At 47.7% G+C, this 19,629-nt stretch overlaps 1 protein-coding gene across 1 annotated transcript in view; it reads right to left on the reverse strand.

Moving 5' to 3' along the window:
• Positions 1 to 19,629, reverse strand: part of BRINP1 (BMP/retinoic acid inducible neural specific 1) — a 197,062-nt gene that overhangs the window by 23,883 nt on the left and 153,550 nt on the right. The window contains exons 6-7 of the mRNA XM_019966826.2: positions 11,132 to 11,368; positions 6,094 to 6,316 (exon numbers count right to left, since the gene is read on the reverse strand). Coding sequence (XP_019822385.2) covers positions 6,094 to 6,316; positions 11,132 to 11,368 — 460 coding nt within the window. The remainder of the gene's footprint in view (positions 1 to 6,093; positions 6,317 to 11,131; positions 11,369 to 19,629) is intronic.

Raw genomic sequence — 19,629 nt, forward strand, 5'->3', positions numbered from 1 at the left:
GGGTCGCATAGAGTTGGACATGACTGAAGCGACTTAGCAGCAGTAGCAGCAGCATTGCAGGTGGGTTCTTTACCAAGGGAGCTATCAGGGAAGCCCCCTGAAAGTGTTGCCTTGAACCTAAACTCAGTCCCATTCTCTTCCTGATGAATTTAATTTCAAGTTCACCCTGCTTCCAGAGCCCCCTCTCATAGAGTACTCAGATTTTACAAAGTGCTGCCAGACACACCATCTCAGGTGAGCCAGATAAAGCCCTTAGAAGCAGGAGGAGGAAATGATTATGTCTGTTTTACAGAGGAGAAAACCAAGGTTCAAAAAGTCTAGCTATAGTAGTGACCAAACTCAAAGCGCACTTCCCAGTCTGTTCCCCCTTTTAACTGCACAACATAAGGGTCTCCTGGTAGTGAGACAATCCACAGGGACCTCTGCGTGGGTCCTGCCTTTCTTAGCCATGCCCAGATGCAGTACTGTGGTCTGACTGTAGGCGAGGTCCTGCACAGGCGGAAAGAAATTCACACACTATCCCTGGGACCCACCACGTCACCTAATACACGCTGGGAACCCTACAGGTACTTGGTGAGGTGCCGAATTCCCTGTTGGAGGTGTGGTCTGGAATTAGTCCTGTGGCCCTCAACTGGATTGGCACTGATCCTGGGGGAGGGGCGTGTCCTGTTTATCTTAGAGCTCACCTAGGCTGAGTTCTCTGGAAACACTGGCTGCACTGACCTGTCCTGAACCTGACCTCCTCTCTCTACTTAGAGATGTGTCTGCCCTGTCTGCCTGGCCTCCAGAGCTGATTCAGGGTTCCAGGACTGGGGCCGTTTCCTGAATCTCTATTCCTGGTCTACCACCATCTCCATGACCTTGATGAGCCAACCCTGCCTTTAACATCATCATACACTCACACCAAAGTGCCCCAAGCAGGCAGAGCCATCTCTCCTGCTTCTGTTCAGTGCCTGGAGCCTGCACCAGCCTCCTGACCACCAGCCCCACCCATGGGGTCAGCAAGGCCATTCCAATCCTACCACTTATCTGCCCTGTGACCTCGGACAAGTCAATTCCATCTCTGCCTCGTCAGTTTCCTCATCTACAAAACAAATCCAATTGCATCAGCTTCATAGAGATTGTGTGAGGATTAGATGAAAAAAAAATATATGTCATCATTATCATCAACACTCAGACTCACTGGCTGCTACTGTGGGCTAAGCAATTTATATGCAAAAATCAGCGCCTGGTAAAAACAGGCCACCTGATGCGAACAGCCAACTCATTGGAAAAGCCCCTGATGCTGGGAAAGATTGAGGGCAGAAGGAAAAGGGGGTGACAGAGGACGAGATGGTTGGATGGTATCACTGACTCAAAGGACTTGAATTTGAGCAAACTCTGGGAGATAGTGAAGGACAAGGAAGCCTGGTGTGCTGCAGTCCATGGGGTTGCAGAGTCAGACACAACTTGGTGCCCGAACAACATGTATTAAGGTTTTTCCATGTGTTAGGCCCTGTTCTAAACATTTCAGTGGGTTCAAGCATTTAACCCTCAAGACAGCCCTGTGTATTGGCACTGCTGTTCGCTTCATTTTAGAGAAAACTGAGGCTCAAAGGTGGTGCTAACTTCCTCACGGTTATAAACCGAGAAGGTGATAAAGCTGGGATTTGAACCCAGGCAATCTGACTCTAGAGTTTTTAGTGAGCTGTACTGCTTGTTATAATAGATGTTCAATCAGATCAGATCAGATCAGTCGCTCAGTCGTGTCTGACTCTTTGCGACCCCATGAATCGCAGCACCCCAGGCCTCCCTGTCCATCACCAACTCCCGGGGTTCACTCAGACTCATGTCCATCGAGTCAGTGATGCCATCCAGCCATCTCATCCTCTGGCGTCCCCTTCTCCTCCTGTCCCCAATCCCTCCCAGCATCAGAGTCTTTTCCAATGAGTCAACTCTTTGCATGAGGTGGCCAAAGTACTGGAGTTTCAGCTTTAGCATCATTCCTTCCAAAGAAATCCCAGGGCTGATCTCCTTCAGAATGGACTGGTTGGATCTCCTTGCAGTCCAAGGGACTCTCAAGAGTCTTCTCCAACACCACAGTTCAAAAGCATCAATTCTTTGGCGCTCAGCCTTCTTCACAGTCCAACTCTCACATCCATACTAATAGGTGTCTGTTATTGTTTTGTGATTTTTATTATTATTATCATTCATCTTATTTGCCCTATATACAGAATAGCCACCTCTAGCTCCAACTGTACTCCATTTATCCTGTGGTACTTAATCTCCAAAAAGGATTCCCTCTGCAACCCCACCCCCACCCCACACCTCCCAATATCCACACCCTTGAATCTCCGATGGGCTTTTGGCTGAGAGAATATGGTAGAAGGGATATTCTCTGACTTCAAAAGCTAAGCTGTAAGAAGACTTAAGATTTCCTTTTGGTCTCAGGAGACTGCCACGTTTCAAGAAGCCCAGGCCGTGTGAAGCAGGCACGGGAGGGCCAGCATCACCAGCCACCTCTGGGAGTGAGCCATCATGGATGTCCAGTCCAGTCAGGCCCCCTGGTGACCCCAGCCCCAGCCAACCTGAGGGAGCCCCAGCTGCACCCAGTCAGTCCACAGAATCCTGAGAGTTTATAGCAAGTGTTGCTTTGAACCAAGAAGTCTTGAGTGACTTGTTTGGCAGCAGCTGATAACCAGAATACTCCTGGCAACAATTGATAACCAAAATCCTTCTGGTCCAGTATTAAGGTTCCAACATGCCTTGAAACCAAGCTCCAGTTATCTAGATTTGACTTCTCACTAAATTTTCGAGGCAAACACCTCTTTGGAGTAACAATAAAATTACATTTATTGCCCTTGGGTGTTACACTGTGTGTGTGCCTCGGTTCCCTTATCTGTAGAACAGAAATAGTAAGAGGACCTAGTTCACAGCATTGCAGTGAGGGGAACGGAAGTTAATTCACAGGAGATGCTCAGAACCACGTCTGGCCTTTAGAATCCATATACAGGTATCCCCTGCTTTTCGAAAGTTTGCTTTATGCCACTTCACTTTTTATTAATAATAAAGACCTACAAAAGACCTAACCAAAAGAAACCCCAAGATTTTAGCTTTCTTGAATAAAGGTAACTGCGTCTTTGCTTTATGCCATTTGAGCTTATGAAAGGTTTCATGGAAACACTCTACTTTCAGATAGTGGGGGGAACCTGTACTAAGTGACACCTCTCTATTAACTGAGACAGGCATTTTGAATTTTAAAATCTTAATCCTCATACTTAACCTGAAGGCTAGTGGAATTACCTGCTGTTCCAAATTAGCTGCAGGGAGTTACTTATACAGCCTTGTGGCTAGTGAAGGGGGTCAGGGTTTGGACCCAGTCTGTGCTCTTTCCCTCTCCCCACTCCACCCCCGCCTCAACACCGCCACCCACCCTTCTAGGGAGAGCATTAGCTTGTGGACTCAGCGCCCGTGGAGCCCAGAACACAGACAAATCACAGCAGAGCAAGTGGCTCATTAGCCAATTCCAGCTTGATCGGCTCAGGTGGCCCAGGGTTCCCAGTGTCAGCACCTCTGCGTGACATGGCTGCGTGGCGGGGAGGTGCCCTGCCTGCTCATGAAAGCCTCTGGTTAGCACGGCAGGAAGCGGCCCGCTGCCAGCAAGGAGGCCCAGCTCTCCTGGGAGGGCGTCGGACGAGTCGGCACAGTGCACACGTGTGTGTCCCTGCTCTCCGGTATCCAGAGTCCAAAACGCGCCATGTGAACAGAACCGAGGGACTTGCCAACATGGAACCCAGAGGTCCTCTCCAGATGTGGGGAGGAGGGAGGTTCTGGTTCAGGAGGAGAGATGGCAACACGGCGAGTTCTTTCTCTGCAGGTCCCACTGGTAGGAGGACACTTCTAGCTGTCTATGCCTGTCGTCTTGGGGAGAAGAGCACGTTATACATATGGACATCCACACTCAGAGCAGAGAAGCGACCTGCTCAAGGTCACAGAGCTTGCCAAGGGTAGGGTGTGATCTCATCCAGGCCCCCGATTCTGCCCCTCTTCCCTCCCCTCTAAGGCCTGCCCAGTCCTCTCTCCTCTGGACACTCCCTGCTGACCCGAGTCTTCCCTGGACCCCGTGTGCCTGCTGTGCTCTACGCCCTGTGCCCCGGACACTCTGCTCACCTTTAATCATGTGTCTTCCCCACATCTTTGGGCTTCCAGACTTACCACTTCATCCTCTAGATTGACAACCAGCCAAACTGACACCTACATCTGTTTAAAGTCTGGTAACCGTTAAACGTTACTCTTTTGCCCTGATGGGCAGCCAGTGTGGTCCACCTGGGGATGCACCATTCCATCACTTAGGGATCTGGTTAAAAGCCACCTCTTGCTGGGTCTAGGCTCAATTGTTTCACCGCAAATCCATACGTTCAAGTCCTCACCCCAGTATCTCTGAATGCGATTCTGGAGATAAGATCGTTAAAGAGGTAATTAAGTTAAAACGAAGTCACTGAGATGAGCCCTAAGCCAACAGGGCTGGTGTCCTGATAAGAAAGGAGGGTTAAGACACAGACACCCAGAGAGAGAAAACCCCGTGAAGACACAGGGCAAAGACACCCAGCTATGAGCCAAGGGGAGGAGCCTCGGGAAAAACCACGCACGCCAATCTCAGGCTTCTGGCCACCAGAACTGGGAGAAAATGCACTTCTGCTGTTTAAACCACTCTGTCCATGGCACTTTGCTACGGTGTTTCTAGCAAGTTAATACCCGTGGGGAGCACTTGCTGATGGCCAACAGAACCCCCGCCTCACTCCCCCACTAAGAGATCTCTTTCATGACACTGTTACTGTGTTCGTTTCTGAATCTCCCCCAGTGCCTGATGCAGGTCACAGATGCCCGGTGGGTCTGAACAGAATCCACTCCACATCTTCACACACAGTGGCAGTTTGGGCCTCTGTCGCAGATGACAAGGGACCTCTTTCCCAGTCCCTCCTTCTGCAGCACTTCAACAAGTCAGCCACTGCTGGCTGAAATTCCATTTGTTTCGTAAAATCAGGATCACAAGCTAGATGCAAAGCAAAGGGATCTAAGCTGGGGGGAATGGGAGAAGAGAGATGAGCCCGGGAGAGTGTACAAAGAGACTGGTATCCAAAGAGTCGGACGCGACTGAGCATGTACGCATGCACACTGGCATAGACTGTTAAGTGAAGGTGACCGAGCGTCAGTCTTTTAGAGGGAGGACCCATTTTCACTGACCAAAGCTGAACGTAGAACCCCCAAATATGAAACAAATGAATGCATCATTGCTCTGGCAGGAGCAGGGTGGACAGACCCCCAGGCCTGCCTTCTTGCTCTCCCACGATGCCTGCATGAAAACCCTGGAGACACCAAAACAGAAAACCCCCTGATGTAGCTCATAAATGCCCTGGGAGAGCAGAGTCTGAGAGACTTGGATTTGAATTCTGAATTTGAATCCTCCCAAGAGAGTAGATAGATCCTAGGTGCTAGGAGGGCATGAGCCCTGTGAGTCTTGCTCACCCCCATCTTCTCCATCATCCACCAGAATATCTGGTATGTGGAGAGCAGGGCTGGTGTGGTGCTGAGGCCAGCAAGGCAGGTGGGCATTTGAGGGCACTCCCTCTCAGTGAGGACCCTGCCTCTGTGTGACTGGGGAGGGAGTGCTCCCTTAAAGTTCTCAGGGTAGGCGCCTCCTTTGCTTCACTCTACTCCAGGCCCTAATCAAAGGCCCTCAATCAGTAAGTTGTTTGATTCATTCACTAACCTAGTTTTTTTACTACTAAGATGAGGATGCTAAAAACAGCTTTGCCAAGTAATTTTAAAATTAGATAATACATTTAAGCAACCAGTATAATGTCACATAGTGATCAGGGCTATTGTTAATTTCCTTCCTCAGTGAGATGGATCAGACAACACATATGCTGAAAGTTCAAGGCATTTTCCAGAAAAGCTAAGAAACCCAGGGCTTCCAGAGCCAGTAGGGGAGAAGCCCGAGAAACCGCGGTTCTGGACCCTGCAAGGCCGTGGGTTCCAAGTGCGTCCTCTACACTGTGCCCGCCTCTTTTCTGGCTCTGAGCCTGCAGGGGCGGTGGGAGGGCCAGCACTCACCTCTCTCGGGGCAGCTGGTGGTTGGGGTTGTGGCGGCAGCGGACACTGAGGCCGAAAAGCTTTCGAGCCGTGCGCTGGATCTTCTGCCTCTGGGCCTCCATGGCGCTCTGCAGGAGCTTGTAGCGGTTCTGCAGGTCCCAGTCGTTGCCCCAGTGCTGGTGGATGCTCCCGATGGTCAGGAAGTGGTTGCTAGGGAGACGCTTCATGAACGATTTAAACTCATCTAGCAAGAGACAAAGGCGAAGGAGACGGGCTGAGCACGACATTCCCCATTGGAGGCTGCCTCAAATGCTCAGCCCTACCCACCAGTAAACAGGCCCGCACTAAAGCCAACTCCTTGGTGGACTATAAACATGGCATCAGCCTGCTCTGCTCCTGGCAGGTAGTAAAGAGGCCACTGCACTTTCAACGATGGGTCTTTTACCAGTACTTCGCTGCATCCCGCATCCTTACTTCAGACAAGGCTGCCCAAACTTCTATCATTTGAATGCCAGCTTTATAACAGTATTCACATATCACTTGTACTTATATCTTACTTAATATTTTCTTTGAAGTAATTAAACCACATTTTCACCCAATCGACAAAGAAAATCACTATAACATGCATTTGGTAGGATGGGAGCTGTAGAAATAAGGCTGTAAAAATAAATATGATGAAAACGATATGAATGAATTCCAGCCAAATACTGTGGCCTGCTGGATGACTGAAACCCATGCCTGGTCTCAATCTGAAATTTAGGGAAGTAGCAAGAGACAGTGTGGAAGGATATCAGCAGCAACCAAACCATTCTGTGATGTAATCTGCAGAGGGATGGGGAACTGACACAGATCCCCGCCTGTCTGTGAGTCCCGTGCTCACTGGAAGCTGTGTGTGTGGACCGCCTCTCCTCAGGTCACAGTTTGGGAAACTCCAGCCTAAGAGATGGGAACACACGCTTGGGTCTCTAGGGCCTCTGCCTCAGTTTGGGGTGCTCAGTGTATCAGCATGAGCCACAGTGTGACACAGCCTTAGGAATGATCTGGGTCAGATTTCTTGTTCTACATTTGGAAACACTGAAGCCTCAAGTGGGAAAATGATTTTTGGAAGGTAGAATAGTCCACGGGTAACAAGAGGAAGGATTAAAACATGAGCTGTTGTTTTCTGATCTAATATTTACCCTCACCCACCCCCAGGTATTGGGAATATTAATTAATTAAGGGGTTAACCATTTGCAGGAAAAAAAAAGCCTAACTAGTCAGAATATCTATCTATTAATCATATCTATCTATATCTGAACCTTAATACTTTCACTTTATGTTATAAGCCCTACGCAAAGAACTTCCCTGGCGGTCTAGTGGTTAGGACTCCACGCTTCAACACAGGGGACATGAGTTCGCACGCTGGCAGGGGAACTAAGATCCCACCTGCTACATAATCAAAAAAAAAAAAAAAAAAAAACCAAGCTACAAGGAAATTTCAGGTATATTAGGCATTCATTTAAAAAAAAGCCTTCAGAGCTTTCAATGAGCATGAAGCTCAGTCTTCAACACTTAACACACGTAACTGATTTTTATAGCAAACGTACGAGATGGCTGCTTTAGTGCCCTCCTTCTACAGAAACTGGGACACAGAGGTGTTAATTAACTCGCCAAGGTCACACAGCCAGCAAATGGAAGAATCAGAACTCTGGATGGCTCCAAATCATGTACTCTTAGCATATTTACTTACTCTCAACACATAAACAGGATCAGAGAACTGGGAGCCAAAACTATGTATTTTTAATATATTCTATATTAAGGTGCTAAAAACAGGAGTCCTCAGCACCTCATTACAGACAGTCAGACACGCAGGAGTTCAAGCTGATTCTTAAACTGTGGATGGCTGTATAACCATGATTGTTATACAACTGTTATTCAACGCCTCAGTTTTCCCATCTGTTAATAATAGCATCTAATCCAAATCTTCAGAGAGTGACATAGGACGGCATCTGCCTCGTTTTCAAAATCTAGAAAGTGCTGAGTGGACGGTTGTGTAAGATGGGAAGGATGACTGCACAGACAGATGTATTCAGTGAGCCGGCTGGAGGCAGGGGACTGGCCCTGATGACTTTGATGCTTTAACCAGTCCAGCTCTCCCCTCAACGCAGCTTATCTTGTAAAGGGCTCTGTTGACCTTGGGGATAACAGTCCTTTCAAGGAACCAGAATTCGGGTCAGGTAGGAACATCTAAACAAGCTTATGGTTACCAGGGGAGAAGAGGCATGGCAGCAAACTGGGAGACAGGGACTGACACCTCCACACAGCTGTTCATAAAACAGATGGCTGAGAGCCTGCTAAATATAAACAGCACGGGGAACCCTACTCAGTCCTCTGTAATGGCCTACGTGGGAAAAGAATCTACAAAGGGGATATATGTACATGTATAGCTGATTCACTTTGTATACCTGAAATTAATGCAACATTGTAAATCAACTATACTTCAATAAAAACATTTTTTTAAGTGAAAATGATTTAATTTCTTGACTAAAACTCCCAATAAAAGAGGCGTTGCGGTTTAGTCATTAGGTCCTGTCTGACTTTTTGCGACCCCATGGACTAGATCCCTCTAAGCTTCTCTGTCCATGGGATTTTCCAGGCAAGTACGCTGGAATGGGTAGCCATTTCCTCTTCCAGGCAATTTTCCAGGGATCGAACCTGAGTCTTCTGCATTGGCAGGAGGATTCTTTACCACTGAGCCACCAGAGAAGCCCAAAGGAGGCACAGACCCCTATTTACGTGTATAAACTAGGTCCTATTTGTCCACTAACACTCCAGCCATGAAGGAATCAATGGCTTTGACCTTTGACCAGGCATTAATCCCTCCAAATGACCTGGTCCTGAGTCATTAAGGTTATGGGTTGCAAAGGAAAGGAGGAAAATACACAGGTACAAGCCACATATACGTGTGGATGGATGGGTTTGTCTTCATAGGCACAAACATTTCAAAATGGATAAGTGCAGGATATCTGGGGGAAAATGTGCTTTTGTGGAGACAAACTGTGACACGGCAATCATTTCTGCGGCCTTTTCAGCTTACTCTGCAGCGTCTCCGCTTTCTGCATTTCCTCCCCCCGCCTACCCGCCCACCCATCCTATGCGGCTTCGCTTCTTGGGAGAAAGGATGCTAGGCTAGGCATCCCTACTACATGTGCACACAGCCGACACCCACCTCTGCTTTTTAGCAATCAGTAGAATCTCTTCGCAAAAGCATTTTATCAAATGCTTCTTTTTTTTTTTTTTTGAGGCCAAATACTCGTCATAACACATTTCCTTCATGAAGCTCTCCTCTTTCATAGATTCCCAGGATTTTAAATGGACTAATGGGTGCAGGTTCCTAACGCATCGCAGCTCCACTGGGTGACCCCGAAAGAATAGAATCCTGGATGCTTTCTGTGCTCCCAGAGCTGGAGCAGGGCTTGGAGTTCATGGAAACCAGTGGTTTTCAAACCCAGCGCTCTACGGCTTAGCTTTTATCTGTGGTACACAGTGGCTCCAAGGTACGATTTTGTTTGATCAAAGAGTTTCTTGGAGAAAGATTTAAATAAATGCAAATATTAAAAACAAAAACATGTCCTCTCATTTATCAGATGGGTAGACTGAGGCCTGGTGGGGGGGTTGGGTGGGAAAAGTAGAATTAATAAGTTACAGAAGCTGCTGTGAGCACTGGATTTGGAATCGGGGTTCCATTACCAAAGCTGTCACTTACTGACTCTGTGGCCCTGGGGAGACACTGGCGCTTGGCATCCTCCCTCCCCTAGAACACAGTGATATCATTACATATTTCAGTGTAGTTTATAACAGATTTAAGGAATGTAAAGTTGTGTTAAAAATAGAAATGCTCTATACATATGTCCATTTATTTAACACATCTCTGAGAACATATTAAATGCCAGATATCCACTTAGCATCTCTATTGGAAGTCTCAAGGGTTCCCAAGTTTTTCACATCTGAAACTCAGTACACAGTCTTCTTTCTAAACCTTCCGGGGTGTTCTAGCTCTGTGCAAGGTACCCACGTCCATCAGACTGCTTAATGTAAGACCTAGAAGTCCTTGGAGCTCACCTGAAGACCCTTCCTCCAACTCTTGGAGCCAGTCTACCATCAAGTCCTGCCAAGTTTTCCTCCCAAACATCTTGGCAATGGCGTCTCTACACATTTCATTTTTACTACTGTCTATACCATCCTCCTATCCCACATCGCAGCCGTGTCGCTCCTGGGTGCCTTCCGCTGGCCGACCTCTACTCACCCTCTGAGCTCTGCACACGCTCAGATGCTGACACTCTCCCTGGAGGGGGCCTCTCCTGACTCCCTGACCACACCACCCTCCAACAGCACGTGACCTGCTCACAGGAGCTCCTCAGTCCACATACACCAATGATTAACATGTCACCATTACCTGCGTAGTTAGCTGATCAATGCCTAGATGGCCCATTAACTAGAAGCTCCGCAAGGCAGAGATCCAACTTTGGGCCTCACCTGCTTTATGGCTTCGGGTGACTGTCCTCCCCTGAAATGCATTTCTCTCAACCACAAAAAGCAGGAAATGGCCAAATTACCTGAAAAGTGACTTCCAGCTATGAAAGGCTGAATTCCTTGGCTATCTACATCAATATCTACATATATGTACCTGTATACATACCCATATTTGCACATATGTGTGTGTTCATTTATTTTGAGAGACATGTACACACACACACACACACAGACTCAGGAATCAATACAACTAGCTCTGACTCCTCTCTCCAGAGGCTTCCTCTGTGCTCCGAGGCATTATTCCGTCTGTCGTCTGGGTACCACAGAAGCAATATATCACAGGACCACAAACTTGATTATGTTATTCATTATTCCACTCGGTGGAGATTTATTGAGTGCCTCCTCTTTGACAGCTACTCGAATGGCTCTGGACCCTCCTGACTGAAAGGCTGGCGGGGAGGGCGGTCGCTGAGCGGGTTCCCTTTAGCTATCCTGATGCCCGTCAGGATGTGTGGCCTCCATGCAACAGTCCCACGAGGCTCCCTACCTGAGTTCTCCAGGTCCTTGTACGCTTCGGCCCACGACTTGGCCATGCTGGCCAGTGTGTACTCCATGATCTGGATGTCGGTGATGGGGCAGTTGCACTGTGGGAACTCCTCGGCACACTGGCATCGGCACTGGCTGTTCTGACACACGTATTCCCCCTCGCCATTGCACATGATGTAGCTCAAGGCCGACTGGACGAACTTCTCCTGCAGATACTGAGGGAAGATGATCTGAAGACCTGGAGGAGAGCAGCGAGAAGCAGGAAATGGAAGGTTATAGAGGAGGCGTTCCATTAAGAGTTTCACATGCAGGAATCTGAAGCTGCTAGGCTTTCCCCTTGTGCACTGGGACCAGACTAGGTCTGGGCCTGCCCAGATCTATGCAGGGTGGTGCTGGCAAGGCCTCCAGTTCCCTCGCTTCGCCTTAAACTTCTCAGAGTGTGATCCTGGCCACCTCTGCTCTCTCCATACACTATTGCGTGATATTAGCACTGAAGCTAGAGCCAGATCCATTAATATACCTTTTCCATTGTGGGAGAAAGCCCTTATTGAAAGCACAAGCTCACTGTTTATTTTTCCTTATTTCCTTCATTTCTTTCCTGTTCCTTTCTTCTAATATTTGTGAACCTTATTCATGAAGCACAATCCTGAGCTAGGCGCTAGGTCTGTAAGAGATTAAAAAAAAAAAAGGCATGATCTTTGCCCTTGGGGAGTTTACAATATAATCAGCAGGCACAGACATCACACCTCATCACAACACAGCCTTACGGACCCAGGGTAGAGCTGGCCGTATGAGGCAACTAGACAGCTGAGGCAGCATTAGCATTGCTGGAATAGCAGGGAAACCTTTGTAGAGGAAATGATACGTGGGCTGATTGAAAAGTGAGTCATTGTGTAAAAAGAGCTACGAAGCATATTCTAAAGAGACGGGTAGCAAGAACTAACATTTCACATGTCTGGGAGCTGCTGGGAGGGACATGAACTCGGATGGGTGGGCGGGCAGTGCTGGAGGAGAGCAGATTTCAGAAAAGGGCAGATGCCAGAGATGAAAGGTCTTTATCGTGTGCTGAGGAGTTTGGACTTTATCCTGTGAATAATGGGATACTTTGGTAGTTTCCCTGGGTAAGAATGACATAAACAGAGTTACATAATTTAACAGGACCACCGTATCATTCACACATACACGCAATGGGATCAGGGGAGATTGGTGTCCAATTCATTTTCTCTCCTTTGCTTAAAAATGAAGAAGGCAAAGCTCACTGAGAGGAAATGGGCCGTTCATGGTTATAAGAGGAGTACTCCTGATCGCACTGCATGATCTTTTCTCTATGAAGTACCTGACAAAGCAGAGTCCTGATCCTGAGGACCAGTGAAGGAGAAGGGTTTATCTGGGCAGAAGTACTACTCTTGCACCCAGGAAATGTCAAAAGAGCAGGCCATCGCCGATGGTGCTCCCCACTGGGCAGAAGTACTACTCTTGTACCCAGGAAATGTCAAAAGAGCAGGCCATCGCCGATGGTGCTCCCCAAAAAAAGGACAACTCTGGGCTAAATTAAGTCATTCAAGTACTTTCACCTGGGACATTTCTTTCCCCCTCATTTGGAGCTGCTGACAGGTTTTGCCACCGATGTGTCTTGGGGCAGTGGTTTTACTACCCACTGCGCTCTTCGAATTGAAATGTTCTCCTCATTCATGCTTCACGGACACGCCTAACCCTACTCATCAGGGATCTGCTGAACAGACTCGACATTTCTCTCACTCTCGACTTCACAGTTGTGTCTCTAGATTTTTATCTTTCTCTTGCTTATAAATTATTTAAAAAAAGTGAAACCCATCATTTCAACCTATCGTCATACGGCAGCTAAAAAAAGGACTATTTTCAGAGGGGACTTGGGAAAAAGAAGATGGTGTCTCCAGCATGCCTTTCTGGCAGAAACCGTAGCACAGGGAAGAGCTGGGCATTGCTAGAGTCAGGCTTCCCCACGACTGCCTCAGTCCTCTCAGGTTAGCTAGCCAACCTGTCAAAGGCTCCACTTTCTCTTCTCTAAAATGGAGATACTGTCAGTACCTCCATCAGAGGGTGACTGAGGGAGCCAAGTGACATAATTCTTGAGAATTGTCTAGAACACTCTCTGATACACAGCCAACAATAAATGTGCTTTATTCTTCTTCTTGATGATGCTGCTGCAGTCATTCCTATGATTAAAGTTTTTTAAAGTTACCACAGAAGCCTCCGGATAAATGAAAGAACAATATAGCTGTGAGTATTTAATCAGAAGGAAAGATACCCAGAACACAGTGTGGAGATATCTGGAGAGCTTCCACAAGAAGTGGGGTTTAGAATTCTGTGCTGTTGAACCAGCACTGATGGGAGGGCTCTTGGGAATGGTAGATCCTTTGTCAATACTCACAGAAGGTGTTCTAACAAGCAGGGCTGGGCAGCCGGGGTGACGGTCCACCACAAGGCTATGGGAGCTCCACCCCACGAGCAAAGGGCCCAAACTAGCTTGAGTCACTGCTCACAAGGGCTCCTGTATGGAGGCGTGAGATGCAAATACGGAAAGGCAGAGCAAACTGAATCCAGCAGGAAAGTCCTAGACCAAGTCTCCAGTTCTTTCAGAGTAGGCACTATTGAGTCATTTTATCTGTATCACCGCTTTTTGCTTCCAAAGCAAAATTTATTTTTAGCTGATCCCAATCCCCTATAGGCATGTGAGTCTATGGACTGGGGTTAAGTTTCTGTTGCTTAAAGAAACTCTATAGACTGTACTCTCAGTCCTATTTTTCTAGCTTGCTCATCATTTTCTTTCTCTCTTTTGCAGGGGATAAAATATTCTATTCTTGGTGCTGGCCCAAAAGGAATTGGGGGAGAGCGTTTTTCAAAAATTGCGTCAAATCATTTTTCTGTCTGGCAAGGATACAAAAGCCGGTCTTACCTACCCCATCTAATGCAACGGAAAACAGATGAAGTTTGGGGCTGGGGGGTTTCTGGGAGCAGCTGAAACACAAAACTGGCTGCTCTTTAAAAATGGAAACCCAGAACCTGCCAAGCTGACTCCGAGGCGGAATCTCCTGGGCAAATTTGAAAAGAGAATAATGAAGACATAGCAATTAAAAGGCACTTTTCTGCGAAATGTCATTACTATTTAAAGTTACATAACCATTTCTCCGGCAGCGGAGGTTCACATAGCAGTCACCACCGGAGTCGTCTCCCTGTGACCTGTGTCCAACAAAGAGGCCCATTGCTGGGCGCCTCCTGCATGGGCGCCGGAGTCCTGCCCGCTTCAATGGGAGCTGTAAATAACGTGGAGGGGGATTTGGCCTGGGGATCCGCCGTGTGAAAGATATACAGCTGCCGGCTGGGGTGGCACCTCCTGTCCCCTCAGTTCCCAAAGACAGACACACACACACACGAACAGGGAAACCGAGAAAATGAGAGAGAAAAAAAGGCCACCCTTAATGCCAAGCATATAAATCTGGCCTCACAAAACCCAGGAAGGCAAGAGTTGAAAGTTCCATTTGCACACCAACTCACCCACGCTAAACATATGGAATCTGTTCCCCCCAGTCTCATTATACTTACCAAAAAAACAAAAAAAATATCTTGTTATACTTTAAAACGGAACACTCGGCTGTTGCAGGGAGCCGACGTGGGAACCCTCGCGGCATCTGCCTGCCCTTTCCCTGATTTCTGCCCCGCAGTCCTCAGCCCCGCCTCCACCGCACCTTCAGCACTCTGGCCTCACGGTATTCTCTGTCCTGTGCGTGCAGTCTTCGTGTGCCAAGGCGCCCTGTCTTCCCCATTACACGAGACGTCTCTGCCTCCTTGGCCCCTCCTTCTCTTTTGCTCTGGACGCACCGGGGGCCCCGCCCTTTCGCAACCCCTCCTTGGCGCCGAGCTTGCTCTTTCCACCGTCTCTGCACTTGCCCGTCTCTGTGCCCAGAATGCTCCTCTCCCAGATCTCGGCCTGGCTCCTGCGTCCTGCCATCCGGATGTGCCCAGGCCACCCACGCTCAGATGCCTCTTCTATTTTCTTCACAGAATTAGCTGCTGAATGAAATTATTTTATTCTTTTGTCTTCATTTCCTTTCCTTCTCCCCCATTAGACAGTGGGCTTCAGGGGGACAGGGGCCTGTCTGTCCATGACAGTCCCTCTGAGCTTAAGTTAAGGCCAAGCCCCAGGGAGGTTTCAGATATTCATTTGTTGAAGAACTGTCCTCTTTCTCATTCCACTTGGAAAAAGAGTTGCCCCTGAGAACTCGGAGGCTGTTAAGAGTTGAGGACAAGTCCAGAGCTCTACAGCCATAGTGACAGACTCAGGACTTGACTCTGGGAATTCCGACTGGATTCTGAAACACTGGCGGGTCCATCCATGTCTCCAGTGGGAAGGGATGCAAACTGAGACAAATGCCTGCCTTGGGGTCCCTAGGGGTGCACAGAGTAGTCTCTGGGAATGTCTTAGCCTCCATGAAACTTAGTTTTCTTGCCTGTGAAGTTAAATTCCCAATAAACACTTCCAGGGCTACTGTGAAGAGTGAATGAGGGGAGACACGGCATAAACAGCACTTCAGCAACATCTGACTCTTACAGATTAACTATGTCCTCTGACCCCAGATTTCACATGTTGAAACCCTAACACCTGAGGCTAGGTTTAGATACGGTCAGTAAGGTGGGGCTTCCATGACGGGGTTTGTTGTTTTTATTCAGTTGCTAAATCATGTCCAACTCTTTGCGAGCCCATGGACTGTGAGACGCCAGGCTTCCCTGTCCTTCACTATCTCCCCAAGCTTGCTCAAACTCACGTCCATCAAGTCAGTGATGCCATCCAACCATCTCATCCTCTGTCGTCCCCTTCTCTTCCCACCCTCAATCTTTCCCAGCATCAGGGTCTTTTCCACTGAATCAGCTCTTCACACCAGGTGGCCAAAGTATTGGAGCTTTAGCTTCAGCATCAGACTTTCCGTGAATATTCAGGGCTGATTTCCTTTAGGATGGACTGGTTTGATCTCCATGTGGTACAAGGGACTCTGAAGAGTCTTTGCTCTTATAGGAAGAGGAAGAGACAGGAAGTCACTCTCTCTCCTTCTCTCTCTCTCCCTGGGCTTCCCCTCCTTCCCTCTGTGAGCACACTGTAAGGAAAGGCCATGTGAGCAAACAGTGAGAAGGCAGCTAAGAGCCAGGAATGTTTCTTCACCAGACACTGAAACTGCTGGCACCTTGACCTTAGACTTTCCAGCCTCTAGAATGGCAGGAAATACTGTCTCTTGTTCAGACCACCCAATCTATGCTATTTTGGTATAGCAGCCTGAGCAGACCAAGACACCGATTGACAGAATTAAGTGCTCAGTAAATGTTAGATTCTTCCATTTGCACCCTACTGGAACATAACCCATTATCTGGACCACACTTGAGCCCTTCTTGGAAAAATCCTTCTTAAACAGCCGTATTTGGGCTAGTAGGAAAAGGCCAAATGGGCATTTTGTCTTAATAGCACTATAGTATTTATTGTAGGTCTTTATTATTATCACTCCACTGTTTGTACTTCAGTGCTCCTTCCTTCCTTCCTCCCTTCCTTCCTTCCTCCCCTCTCCCTGACATCTGTCCTTCTTTCCATTTTTCCTCTCTTCTCTCCCCACATATTGCTTAAGCCCTACTGTGTGGTAGGCACCGTGCTGTGGATACCAGGGCAAATAAGGCAAACCTTCCTTGCCCTCACTGACCTCACAGTTTAGGAGGGAGACAGACCTGTAAACAAGCTGCTTGGATGCAATGAGCCCAGGGCTCTGCCAGAAGCACAAGGGTGCTTGGAGAACACACAGGAAGAACACCTAGCCCAGCCTCGAGCAGGGGTAGTCAAAGGCACTCTCCCAGAGCAGTGGCATTTAGGCTGAGACCCAGTGGATCAACAGGGGTCAAGGGATGGGAGATCCACAAGAAGAGTGGTCTAGAAAGTGGAAACACCATGTGCAAAGGCGTTAGGCAATATCACTCCTTCCAGCTAAGGACTGGTTTAGCCATCGCCTTTCTATCTGATTAAGGTTCCTCTTTTTTTCAGTTGTTCGATTTTTCCAAATTCTTTAGAGAAGAAAACAATGACTCTGATGCCTCAGAAGAGACAAGAACTCTGAAGGGAAGAATGACATGGGGCAGAGATCTGTCAGCTCACTAGAGGAACAGCACTTCATACAGCAACAGAGGTCAAGGATCCTTGTCATTACAGGCTGGGAGTAAACCTGAGATTCAGAAAAAGAAGAGAAGGCCCTCTGCGTGGCTGCATTTCAACCACTGCTGGGGCGCTGGAGTAACAGAGCGTTCAGGGAAACCTTGCACCAGATCCCTGGAGATCTTCAGTTGCCAACACTGCTGTGTAAAGCCGGCACCTAGATCAGGGGCAGTGCTCAGCGAGCTGGGAAACATTTCATGTCTGTAATAGAGGACCCTATCAACAAAAACCGAGGTGCTCCTGAGATTGGAGATTTTCGGCCTGCCTTCATTTCTGATTCTCTTTTGTTGCCAGGAACTCTGAGCCTCTTTCTCCTTCCTTCAATGAGAAGTACCTGAAGAACTGCTGGAGGAGACTTTCCTCCTTTCTAAAGACACAGAGGGGCTACGTGGATATTCAAAACTAAAGCTTGGAATCCAAGAGACAAAGGCTTTAGCTGATGACTCAAACAGAGAGAGCAGCATGATGTCTGGTTAAGTAGTGTTTAATAAATATATTTCAAATATTAAATAAGTCAGGCATCTATTACAGAGATGAAGGAAAATAAGCCTGGACACAGTAATTATGGGTGATTTTGTGATGTGGGCAGAGTCCTGAAAAACAAGCCTGATCTTAACAGATAAGGAAGGGCAACCCCAGTGCTCCATGGAGAGGGCACACCTTGAGCAGAGATGGGTCAGTGTGGGCATACCTTGGGTCCATCTAAGTCTTGTTCAAGGCAAGGGCTCTATATCTTCCTGTTTTTTCCTCAGCTTTGTTGTATTTTATTCTATATCCTAATTGCCTAAGATAGTAATATTTTTGATGAATTTGCTCTTTTCTGACCTATTTCACTAAATATTAAATGACGCTCTCTTATGGGGCTAAGAGGAAGAGCGAAACATACAGGTTCTATTTTGGTTGAGATTAAATATTTTCCTATCTCGTTCTTGCATCAGAATGTGGCCCCCTGTAGATATCTCAGAGCCCTGCAGGGGCCCCAGCTGGTGTCTTGTGCCTGCTAAGTTCTGCTTGTCAAATTCTGTCCATTTCTCAAAAGCACGAGGTGAGGAGAACGACAATAAGGACTCTACCTTTTGCAAAAAGTCAGCCTGACCCCCTTCCTGTGAAAGCCCAGGGATTTCAGACGGGCAGATAAAGGACTTTATGGCTTCGGCAGTCATTCTGAACCCCAGTGTAATGAAGGCATGCAGGTCAATTACCCATCTGTTTGTGTTTCTATTGCTGTGAATTACAGTATCCGTCGCTGACAGCTCATTGGAGTGGAATGGAAATAAGACGATAATTCACCAGGTGAAACTGTGCAGAAAGGGCGAAAAGGCTATGATCTCATTCAGAAGTTCAGCCTTGTCTCCGTGACCGGTCATCCACGCTCTGGGAAATGAAGAAAGGCAGCTACCTGGGGGGGAAGTGGGTGGGTCTGGCTCCCCCTTCCGGATAGAGTGCCCTTTTGTTTTCTCAGGTATCCTTATCTATCCTGCAGGATCTTAAGGAGTAGACTTGGAACCCTCGGAGGAAAGATACAGGTAAGCAAAATTTCACACAGTAAAATGAACACCTTTTGTTAACTGTCAGAAGTTTTGAGGGATGAAACAGCTTGCCTTAGTAGGTAGAGGGCTTCTCGTCATTGGAAATACAGAAGCAGAATCTGAAAGCTGACACTGTAGGGATGCTCCAAAAACCCATTCATGCATATTCAGTGCCCCTCCCTGAAGTGTCCTCCTTTGGGAAAAATTATACACCCCCACCTCTGAGTGGCTCAGATGGTAAGGAGTCTGCCCACAAAGCAGGAGACCCGGGTTTGATCCTGGGGTTGGGAAGATCCCCTGGAGAAGGGAATGGCAACCCACTCCAGTATTCTTGCCTGGAGAATTCCACAGAGGAGCCTGGAAGGCTACAGTTCATGGGGTCCCAAAGAGTTGGATACAACTGAGCGACTTTCACATTCACCCTCTGAACTCAGATAGGTTCCCACAGCATGTTTTGGCTAATGAAATGTATAAGTGATACGTGCGACTTCCAAAATGAAGCTACAAGAACCAACATATGGACCCCTCAGTTTCTCTTGGCCCATCACCACCGCAACAGCCATGTTCCATCTAGAGCACACCACTGCTCTCCATACAGAGGTCTTCATTCTGTGAAGCAGAATCACACCTGACTTGTGACAATGATGCAGAATCAGTAAGAAATGACTACTCACATTTGCCAACCACTGGGATTCAGGGATTGTTTGTTAGCACAACATAACCTAGCATATACTGACAGATACAGGA

This window comes from Bos indicus, chromosome 8, assembly GCF_029378745.1.
Source record: "Bos indicus isolate NIAB-ARS_2022 breed Sahiwal x Tharparkar chromosome 8, NIAB-ARS_B.indTharparkar_mat_pri_1.0, whole genome shotgun sequence".
Taxonomy (NCBI): domain Eukaryota; kingdom Metazoa; phylum Chordata; class Mammalia; order Artiodactyla; family Bovidae; genus Bos; species Bos indicus.